Below are 12,063 nucleotides of genomic sequence, written 5' to 3' on the forward strand. Positions count from 1 at the left end.
GCACCAACATAAATCTTTTGATACTTTAAATTTATAAACGGTGTACAAATTTTGTTTCTCTATTCATCGTTCAGAATGACGTATGGGGTGAGACCGATGTACTTGTCATTGTAAAACAATTCAACCAATCTAAACTTTAAAGCTAAATTATATCTTACATTTTCAACTGCATCTGTTTGTCATACCATATTCATACCACATTTTTACATTTATTTAATTGCTAGTTAAGTTTCAAATCCAATTTCAACTTGTTTCATAAACAGTCAGTCTCTTTCTGCTAAGTGAAAAACACCCCCTTTGCATATAAAATGGCCCTCTTTGCACTCTTTATTAACAGGCCTTTTTTCTGTATTACATCGTGACCGATAAAAAAACAAAAAACAATCACAATCGAAGATGTGGTGAACTGTGCTGGCCAGACTGTTCAGGGAATGATGATCAGGGATGTTGTTAAAAATAAACTTTTGTCTTTGGTTTCTAATATTCTAAGATTTTCCAGGCTATGCAGAAATTTGGCAACTTTCACAAATTTGACCATGACTGGACCGGTGAAGCCTCATTACCGCTCAAATAGTAGCCTATAATGCCCTTATTAGCAGCATAAAGGGAGGATTTCAAATGGCTGTTCTGCAGTCGCTGCTGGATTGTGTTAGTTGCACACAGGAAGAATCTTTGCCTCTCCTTGCAATGCAATCAGGTTTGGTCAGCAGTTTTCAGTTACGAAAGACCCTATTTCCATTGTCCACTCTCAATGTCATCTGGGACAGGAGAAGATGAGTTCACCCTGGCCTCTCTGCAGCCTCAGGCCTCAAATAACTCCATTGATCCATGTCACAGAAGATGCAATCACTCAACATTATTGATGAGTCAGCAGCACACATGCATTTCAGTATTACTAGTAATAGTAGTAACATCTACACCCGCACTGGCCCAGAAATAATTCCATTTGTGTTGATTTCTGGATTGTTTCAGAGCGTTTTATATTCATGTTATTGAGATAATGTAATGTGAAATTTTGTTCCGTATGTTTGAACAGCCCTTGCTCATGGTGGCAACATCGTTGTTCAAGGGAATTCCTGTAAAAAAAAAAAAAAAAAAAAAACGTCATTGAGGGAAGATTGTTTTACATGTTTGAATGATATGCATATATAAATGTTTAATGAGACATTTCCTGCGTGTGGGAGATGCAGTTTGTTTCATCTCAGCACAGCGTTCTCTTAATGAATACGGCTTTGGTTTATATTTGCATGCAGATGTATTTTCATTTTTCAGATCCTCTGAATTTTTCATCATTAATTGATTCCCTTTGAACATTATGACATGAGTTATCAGATTCTTAAATAACATAATAGCGCAACACAACTCTCAATTAATTCAGCTGGGTGTCATTATGGGATAAAGGAAAAAGACAAGAATGGAACAGTGGGGTTGTTAATAATTATTAAACTCTTCCTATCTAATGTAAAAGTAATTGCTACTGTGGCCAAGCCCTGTGCTTCTGATATCGCACAGACAAAAAGAAAATCAGTTAGGCAGATTCAAAAAATGTGTGGAAAAAGCTATAGATTTCTAGAATCTGAGCTTTATGTTCACATTCATGTCATTTAATGTTTCCAATTGTACAAGAAGCCCAGAGGAAATGCATTGTTATTTTACACCATGTTCAAACGAACGATGGTGAAGAACGTCTGATAAGAAATGGTCATGATTCACGAATAAAAGAACGCAAAAAAAAGGAAAAAAAAAACATTCTCAAAGAGGGGGTCTACTAAAAATAAATATGTAAAATTTGTGTAACATTTTGTGTAATGTGTAAAGAACTTTTTGAATAAATATTAAATATTATTATTTTAATATGTTCCTTGAAGTATAATGTTATAAGGGTCTGATGCAAATTTCTACTACAGTGTGATGTCACAATATGGGGGGAGTAGAAAAAGAGTAATTTTGCCAGCTTGATTTTCAACAAATGCTCAGAGATGAGGAATATTGAACTCTAAAATGTACAGTATTTTCATACTACAGTGACCTCTTATATGTTAAATGATTCTTCATGTCATGACCAATTTAATGGTTTGTCTTCACAGAAACTCAACGTACTGTATGAAGGTGTCCATGTCACTGACGGTTGAGGAGAGTGAAGAGGGACTCTGCTTTAGCAGTCGAATACGGTACCAGGAGAGGGCCGAGATCACCAAGAGCAAAATGATTACCTGCCCTGACATTGATGACTATCTCGCCCCCTACAAGCAGCCTATCATGACCTGGAACAAGGTACAGAGTTAGAACTCCCACAGCATGAGGTGACCATGATTTTTCCAGCTGGGAAAATAAATGTTTTGTTTCTGTCTCTACCCCTGAAATAGAGCTGCACGATGAATACATTGTTACATTACCAGGTGTACATACAAAAAAAACAAAAACAATTATAAATGTATCGTTTCAGTGGCGGTTCTACATTGAATTACACCCTGGGCGAGACCCCCTTCGAGCCCTTAATTTTAATGGGGGGGGGATTTTTCTTACCCCATTGGCAGATCATCATGTTTTGCTTGTTTTAAGCAAAAACTCAATTTTAAGTGTTTCACTCAATTTTAAGATATTAAGTCTTGTTTTCTGGAAAAAAAATAAAAATAATTATTGCCCCAGAAAACAAGACTTAATATCTTATGTCATTTTACCACTTTGTTAACGTTATGCATCTTTATTTAAGAAATGTTTGATATTTGGACTGGAAACAAGACAAAAATACTAATTAAGAAAAACATTTTTTGCAGTGTAATAACTGAACTTGTCACAGTTTTGTTGCAAAGCACAATATTATGGTGAAATTAGATCTCATGTTTGAGTTAAAACCGAATTATTGTTAAGCATAGCAAGAAGAATCATAGCAAAAAGGATAACAAATAAGAGTTATACCCACCAATTAATATTGCCCCTTCATTCATGACATGGATACCGTAATCATACAGAGAAAACATAGTTGCATACCTTTATCTTTCGCTCGTTTCTAAATTGGACACCTGATGGCTTTGACCTTTCTTGTCCATCTCTTATTTGGCACTCGACATCGACAATCAACAGATTTCCCCTGATCCCCCCATACCAACTGTCACTCACGAGTCACGACCAGAAGTCAAGACTAAACCAATTCACCTTGGTGGTGGTGACCAAGTAATCGTTTTGTATTACCTATTTTTATTCAGACCATTCAGAAAAACAAAAATGTGCAGGAAATATAGAGGCCTGTATTTATAATATTATGAATGAAATGTGCGTTATTTGGAAGAAAGTCGAGGTGTGACTGACTTAGATAACTATATGGATCCCCCCCCCCTTGTCCGTTCCATTTGGGAGAGACCCAGAGGTGAACTGTCATCCGCGCCCGCGCCTCCGCGCCCCCTCCCCTTTCCCCTTCTCAAACAAACAGCTTCTGTGCGCGGCATCTTCTCAGCAAGCAGGGGCGCCTGGGGCGATTGCCCGGTTCGCCCGTGACTACAACCGCTACTGTATCGTTTATTCAAGTGATTCGTTCAAAAATTCATCCAATAATGGAACGTTAAGTATTTATGAGTCATTGAATCATTCATTCAAAATTTTAGATAGACTACAGTAATTGGCATTCTGTCAGAACCTCTAGTAAATGACAAGCTATGTTGTTTAGTTGTTCAGAATCATGTGAGAATCGTGATCTCTGTTTGAAAATGCAGCTCTTCCCTGAAATCAAAGGGAAATGATAGGATGATAACAATGCTGTTGAAGCCACAAACCTTAAAACCAGTGCTTCTCAAACCTGTTGTGGGACAAACCCACGACTGCACATTTTGTATGTCTCCCTCATCTAACGCACCTGGTTCAACTCATCAGCTCATTAATATGGAGTACAAGATTTGGGGCGTTTCTCAATACCAAGTTCGCAAACTTCGGTCTTACGTCCTTGGTAGTTTGGACTTGCCGAGTTTGATTCAGAAGAACGAACTCCGGAGGAAGGGAGGACACAAGTCCGGTAATTCTGCAAATGTAACCGCAGCGTTCACTCAGCTCGCTCTGGCTACTCCAGTTATCTCGTTATGTATATTTTAGGCAACAATAAAACTAAATATGTTATAAAACATCACTATGCCTCTTATTGTTTTCATTTTAAAAATATCGATCACCTGTACGCATTCAGTAATCATTACCAGCTGTCACCCATCACCTCATCACCCGAGCACCAGTGAAAAGGAGAGTCAGAAAAGTCTCCTCACACAGACACACACTGTCTGGTCATGTCGTTAGACGCTAAGACTAATTCCTCCTGGAATCTCTCCTACTTGAAGTGTACCTACTGTTTGGATTCTCTCCTTGTCCCTACTCCAACTCTCCTGGTCCTAGTTCCTCTCCAGTCTTCGTGTGATCGTTCCTATCAAGAAAGATAAGAGAAGTTAAGCTTATCTCATCAGTGACTGCAAATCACTGATTGTACTCACCGTTCTTCATTCCTCTCATCATCATTCTGCTACCAGCTTTCATTCCCTGCCTGTTTAGAGAACTTTGTTAATAAAGCATTTGGATTTATTTGATACACTTACCAGTCAGTTGAGTGTGTTTCACTGACAATGTGCATATGTACTCTGATTATCTTCACTGTAGAAAAATGAAATATGACATAAAACACAACCCTATTTCTTTTTGATAAATGTCAGTTTTAATGATCAATAATAACCATTATAAAAGTCTAAGTAAAAGGTATAAGAAGCTATACAATACGAAATAAAGCAAAAAATGCAGCCGAACGTACAAAGTCAGCACCCTTGTAGGCTACAATGGTAAAGGTAAATAGCCTAAATATATAAAGTTATGAAACTTCCCTTTGCCAGGGAACAAGTGATAGATTAATGAGACCAAAGATCGTCAGTTAGATATACACAAGACAAATTCTCTTGTATATCGTGTTTAACCACTACAGAGACATAGCGGCAAATGTCAGAAGGACTAGCAGAGTTAAGGCTGTTCCAGACGGGGTTAATGAGTGCTTAGTGATCGACTGGATCTCACAACTCTGAAAACATCAGATAAAATCTTTAAACAACTACTTTCTTGCCAGGAAAACTCTTAAAATTAAATTTCGTGACACAATAACTGTAGTGTTTTTAAATTCCACGTGTTTTCTCCTCTGCTATTGATGCTTGCTGCTTAGTGCGAGATGCATTCTGGGATACCTGGCTATCTCAAGTCCGCACAAGTCACCTCTCGATACATCCTTAATAAAAGGGGCGGATCAAGAACACATCCGGGGATTTAAACTGTACTTGGCTAAATGTGAACTTTGGATTGGAACAGTACTTGGACAGTCCCAAGTCCACAAGAACGCAACTACAGACAAGAGCGCATATTGAGAAATGGGTGTGAACAATGATGGAGACATTCAAAATGTGCAAACCTGTTCCACAACAGGTTTGAGATACACTGCCTTAAACCATCTGATTTCAATAGAAATATTGTTCCAGTGTTCCAATGGGTTTGAAATAAGGGAGTCTGACAGTTGGATAGACGAAGAACTCCACACATATGTGAAGATTCAGTTATTTGTATTTGTTTCCACAGGAATGTCAGAGGCAAGACTGGAGGAGCTCCATCATCATCAACACCACCAGTCTGTGGATCCCAGAGGTGCAGGAAGATGATGGAGGAAATTACACATGTGAACTTAAATATGGCAGCAGAGTTGTGAGACGGACCACAGAGCTCAAAGTCACAGGTACACTTTCAAACCAATTCAAATAAAACACTGAGTTCGGGGCGCATCGAAAGCAAATAGTACCTGTTAGAATCAATAGCCGCTTTTTACCGCCAGGGCCAAACCGTTCTTGTTCCTTAACTGCTCCATTTCGTGCCGATCCGGCCCAGCCGGAACGGATAAGGTTTCATTCTCCACTGTGGGGCTGATAACAGAGCTCTTTGGAATGTAATACAAATGCGTCAGTCGTTGCCTTGTTAACACAAGAGTTTACAGACAGTATGAGATGTAAATAGTGACCACATTATAGAGGATGATCGGATATTTCTATTATTAACTTGTTTACTTCGCTCAAATAGCGTGCTTGACCCGACGAAAAGCAGCTATTGATGGCATCTGCACTGGATGCGTCACGTAGTGCGGAGCTTCCGACAGTAAACAGGTGCCCGTTCTGTTTCTGCTGCACTACACGTTTGTTTGTCCTACTTCCGTTTAGAGGCCAGATGGATTTGGAACGTCACTTTGGCGTGTCCAGTTCAGACTGCCTCAAGCCATTGTGTTGCATGTGAGAAGGGAAGAGCTGGTTGAAATCACAAGTTATAATTTGCTTGGCTAGATTTACATCTTGCCAAGCTGATACGATGTGGGTAATATCACGTTTTAAAAAGATACTTAGAAAGTAAGCAACATTTATTAGGGTTGTAACGGTACACAGAAGTCATGGTTCATGGTCCGAGAAGTCACCTAGGTTTTGGGGTCACGGTTAGATACGAGTTCTGTTCTACAGGAAAAAGCAACAAATCCCCAATGCAGGTTTCTTTTCATTTATTTTGAACAGACAATAGTGCAAATTACAGTTTGTTCCAACTAGCGGCATTTAGTCCCCTAGTTGGTACAGTACAGCCTCCTTTAGTGTATTAAGCACGTAGCAGTAAACGATACACTCTTGCGTAGGTAAACATTTTTGTAAAAAAAACAAAAAAAAACTATCATCTCAAAAATATCGCACAAATTAGATGCTTTGTTTCCATACAAGACCTAGAAAAACTTGTTCATGCTTTCCTCACCAGCAGGGTGGATTATTGTAATGGACTCCTCACTGGCCTTCCCAAAAAGACCATAAGACAGTTGTAGCTCATACAGAATGCTGCTGCCAGAAAATATGAACATATCACACCAGTCCTCAGGTCTTTACACTGGCTCCCAGTTACATTTAGGATTGATTTTAAAGTATTATTGGTATATAAATCACTCAATAGCCTAGGACCTCAATACATTGCAGATATGCTTACTAAATATAAACCTAAAAGATCACTCAGATCATTAGGATCAGAAATACAAAGGGTTCACTCTAAGCAAGGTGAGTCTGCTTTTAGCTACTATGTCAGCCGCAGCTGGAACCACCTTCTAGAAGAGATCAGATGTGCTCCTACTGTAGTCACATTCAAATCCAGACTCGAAGCACATCTGTTTAGCTGTGCATTTACTGAATAAGTACTGTGCCACTATACGTCCGACTGATTACATTTGAATGATTTGATTGACTGATTGATTTTATTTTGCATCCTTTTTATTCTAAACTGAACTGAAATAGCACTGAGAATTGGGTAACAGAGATGAAACCATGCTGATGGCCTGGGTCTGTGGTGGAGTAGTGAGTTTGACGTGATTAAACTCGAGGTTCTGTGGGGTGCGGACTGGATTGATTCCATTCCTAGAGCTTCTGAACAAATGGGTTTTTGGGGTGCGGACTGATGGGGCAGTGAACCCGAGGTTACCCCGTGAGTCAGTCCTAGAGCTCCTCCTGTCCGATTTTAGGGGAAAATCGGGTCCATCGGAATTCATTTTTTTACTATAAAATTTTAATTAATTTTATAACTGTATCATAAATCTCTTTTAATTTCTTTTATAACTTTTAATTTTCCTTGCTTTTATTTTGTGGTTATTTTAATTATTTTCTGTAAAGCACTTGAATTGCCATAGTGTACGCAATGTGCTATATAAATAAACTTGCCTTGCCTTGCAGGGCTGAAAAACAAAAGGTATTTGGTTACAATCAGTTACAAAACTGAAAAGCATCTTGTGTTGTAAAAGTACAAAATAAATAGCGTTATGAAAATTAAACTAGTGCAGAGATTAGTTTTCTTTGCACACCAGAGTTCATTAACATGCGGTGACAATGGCGGATGCACGAAGTTCAATATTACGCTTCTTTAAGAAATCACGTAAATATGAGCGAGAATGAGAAAAAGAATCTACTTCACCTTTCCACGAGGAGCGGCACCTGCGGCTTCCCATTTCCAGGACACGCATATTTCATCACTGTAAAGACACAAATCGGCACAATGCCAAATGATTTTGTCTCATTATAACAGCGGAAACAACCTAAAATACTCAGTCATTTATGGTCATACAGATAAGAGTAAGACATCAAAGACATGTAAAGGGTCTATTTTTATTTGTGTACACTACAATCACAATAAAAAAATGTATGGTTTGTTTTGAGGTGATGGGGGTGTTTACAGGTTTGCGTGCCTTACACGTGGACGATTAGCGTGTCAAAGGCTGCACAGGTCGTGGGTGTGGTCAAATTAAAAATAATGAGCAAGACTTGAGAAACTGAACCTCGCGTAGGTTTCATACGGATTACATAATCAGAATATTTGTTTTCGATATAGTTTATAATGATGTATAACACTTATCTGTATGACAAAAAATATGGAGTAATTTGAGTCTTTTTCGTACTGAAAGCGGGGAGGTTAATTTTTGATGGACAGACGTTCTAATCGAGTCTGTACACTTTTTTTATTAGATTTTCAATCCTTTAAATACAACATTCATACTGCTGTGGCTATATTTTAATTAATTTTTTCCATGCCAGACATTGACGGTTCTCAAATCTGGTCCTTGAGCTACACTTTCCTGCAGAGTTTATCTCCAACCTTGATCAAACTCACCTGCTTATAGTTTTCTAGTAATGCTGAAGAACTTGATTAGCTTGTTCAAATGTGTTTTGATTAGAACACTTCGAGGGCCAGAGTCAAGAACCCCTGCTGTAGTTGGTCGCTTCACATTTGGAAGTCCATTTGGACTAGGGCTGCACGATTATGGAAAAATAATAGTGGTTGATTTGATTTCCCTTGATACTGTAATCCTCGTTACTAAAATCAAGAATTTACATTAATATACTTTTTTTTCTGTAATGTGACATCAAATTATCTATCACTACTCTCTGTAGCATATGAATATATGAAAACAGCAGTGCAACAGTAGCAGCTATAGATGACTATGTTCAGCAAGTTCTAAAGGGGATGCCAAAAAATAGTTTCATTGGCAGCCTTGTGCCTCAAGCCACATGCTGGAGGAAACTGACGAGTAGGTTTGTTTAAAATCGAGCCTTTGGTTCAACCCTCCAGGCTTAACTCCCCCTTTTGTACACATATCCAAGCTAAGTCCAGCACAGCATAGAGCAAACAATGGACTGCACAGTTTTACACAACACACAGTGATGGAATCATAATAAAATCTGCTTTCACAGCTTGTGTCTAGATAACACGATGTCTTTCGAGCAGCTCTGGACTTCGAGGTTCACTGTCCTGCAGAGTTTAGCTCCAAATCTGGTCATAATCGCCTCCCTGTAGCTTTCTAGTTATCCTGAAGATCCTGATTAGCTTGTGTAGGTGTGTTTGATTAGGATTGGAGATAAACTCTGCAGGATAGTAGATCTCCAGGGCCAGAGTTGAGAACCCCTGCCTGATAGCCTACACAACACTGATCTGATCTCATGTACACTCCTATTGCTATGAATTAATTGCTTGCTTGACAATAAAGTATTTCATTTTATAGCCCCTTTTATGAGGAGCATTGTTTTGTTAGAAACAACAATTACATATGTCGCCGTAATTGTTTCTTGATCATATAGTATGCATTGAGCGTGACCATGAAAACCAATTGCACCTTGAACATTTCACTTTGCAATTATCGTCTAACAATGAGTTTATGATGCATTCATGATTGATTATAGCCCAATATATGAAAACATGAAGCGGGTGTTAGATTTTTCATCAACCACTAGACTAGAACACTTGTAGAAGTTCTAAAGTGCTGATCTGAGAACAGTTCACGTGCAGTTGCTCTCTTACAGAAGGATGCTCAAGATAAACTGCTGAATACTGTGACTATGGAACAAAATTTGGTTTTCAAAATGTCAGTTATCATGTGACTATTTGACAAGGGGAAAAAAGTTTGCAAAATAGAAATAACTTGATATGAGCTGTTTGTTTGTGTTAATTCAACAAGATCGTTTCACAATGCTGCTATAAACTGGGATGCTATCTTGTCTGTTGATCACTATACCCATTGTAAATGGTCAAGACTCTTTACATGTCACAATAATGGGAGATGAGACAGCAGCTTGTCTGAGGACTGGTTTGCTAATAAGCCTTCATCGTACATGAATTGATGGGCTGCTATGAGACCCTCCTTCCTGCTTGTCTTCTTACAAGGCAAGGCAGCAGCATAACACATTTATCTCTGTGTCGTCTGACACATATGAAGTTCTCTGATCCCCCGCACACAGCATCGTCATCATCACGTGTGGGCAGAGATTGTCACACACCGTTATTGTTTTGCCTAAGTGCCAAAGGCAGATGATTTGTCTCTCTTAGATGCAGAACGGGGTCTAAAACTCAAAAATATATCAAGAGAAAACAAAGTAATTTAGTTAACCCAGCAGATTTGCACTGAAATCTTGCAAGGTTTAGCAAGAGGAGAATTTTGTGAAAAGAGGATCTTTACATATTCTGCATATCTTTCTATAGAATGTTGGTTCATATAGTGACTACAACTGTCAAGTTCTAAAATGTCAAAATAAAAGTAACACTCCATAAACTGGAGCTAAAGTCACGTGACTGACACAAATCAGATTTTGTGTGTTGCTATGGTGTTTTTCAGGATGTCGTTGAGCAGTGTTCCAGGCTGGCCCAAGCAAAAAGCTGATTTTGAGAGAGTTTGTTAAAATCACTCCATTAATTAAACGAACACTTCATAGTAAGGTTTTATTTGTTCACATTAGTTAATACTATAACATGAAATAATACCGTTACATCATTTACTAATGTTGTATAGTCACCATGAAATCAAAATGGACAATTCTTATTTTTTTACAGAATGTTGCAGTGTTTATTATAAATGATTTATCCTTGCACATAATTATTTTTAAATCATATGCTCTCGTAATCTTTAATAAAAAATGTTAACCTCCCCTCCCCCTCAAATCAACGTCTGTTCTTTTCATGACGTATGTCTCGGCGGAGGGTGGGACTAAATACCCTCCACAACTGACTGTAAACTGGCATTCAGATCTGCCTCCATTTAGTAGGCAACGATCAACTTCCTACGATCCAGTCAATTCCCAAAAGACAAAATCATATCCCGCCCACATTTTTTTTCCTCATTTGAGAATCTGTTTCATTTAGATATACAATCACAATGGGGAAGAAAAGACTATCACAACTTCCGTTTCCTGCTGACTTTAAGGTTAATTTCTACATAGACAAACACATTTTAGCATTTCAAGTTCTTTAAATTACCATGTATTATGAACTACGTTGTGATATTAGTGAATGAAACCTTGTAAAATGTTTCTAATTAAATCCAAATATAATATGGACTGAATTTATATCTGTTGTAATAGCACTGCATTGAGCATTTCGATGACAGGTGTTGAGCTTACAAAACAAACATTAATGGACTATAGAAGACCAATACTGTTCAATGTTTTAATTTTCTGCTAAAAAGCTTCATCAAGAGCATAACAAATGAACAGAAAATCCTACGACTGACGTATAACCTGACATATCTGTGAGGTTTGGTCTGAGCTGAGTAAGTGCACATTCATTATGAGCATTGATGTGTAGATGAAATGATCTTGTAGGACCTCAGTAAACTCAGGCACTGAACCATCATAGCCTGGAGGTACTGGATCTGTATTATCATGATAAAATATGAATTGGGGTGAGATATGCTCAGACACAGCCTGCGGTGAGAGAATAAGCGTGAAATAGTGCCATTATCATGCTGTATCGTCTCCAGTATCACTAGACCAAACAGAAGAGCAAATCCTCAAATAGAGGAATAGTCATGTTGTGACTGCACAATGACTGTAACCATAACATCTCTTTCCATGGCAGGCAAGCCTTTTTTTATTTTTTTTACATTTTATATTAGGTGTCTTTACCTACTAAAATTTACATTCAAAATCAATTGTTAGGTACAATGTACTTATTGTGTTCATGTTGTATTGCAAAACACTTGTCAAGTCAAGTCACCTTGATTTATTTAGT

At 38.1% G+C, this 12,063-nt stretch overlaps 1 protein-coding gene across 1 annotated transcript in view; it reads left to right on the plus strand.

Annotated features, from left to right (window-relative positions):
- il1rapl2 (interleukin 1 receptor accessory protein-like 2) overlaps nucleotides 1-12,063 on the plus strand; it is a 450,518-nt gene that overhangs the window by 354,684 nt on the left and 83,771 nt on the right. Inside the window, exons 4-5 of the mRNA XM_084430937.1 lie at nucleotides 2,088-2,274; nucleotides 5,587-5,740. Coding sequence (XP_084287063.1) covers nucleotides 2,088-2,274; nucleotides 5,587-5,740 — 341 coding nt within the window. The remainder of the gene's footprint in view (nucleotides 1-2,087; nucleotides 2,275-5,586; nucleotides 5,741-12,063) is intronic.

Source organism: Rutilus rutilus (assembly GCF_951802725.1).
Source record: "Rutilus rutilus genome assembly, chromosome: 14".
NCBI classification, from domain to species: Eukaryota; Metazoa; Chordata; class Actinopteri; order Cypriniformes; family Leuciscidae; genus Rutilus; species Rutilus rutilus.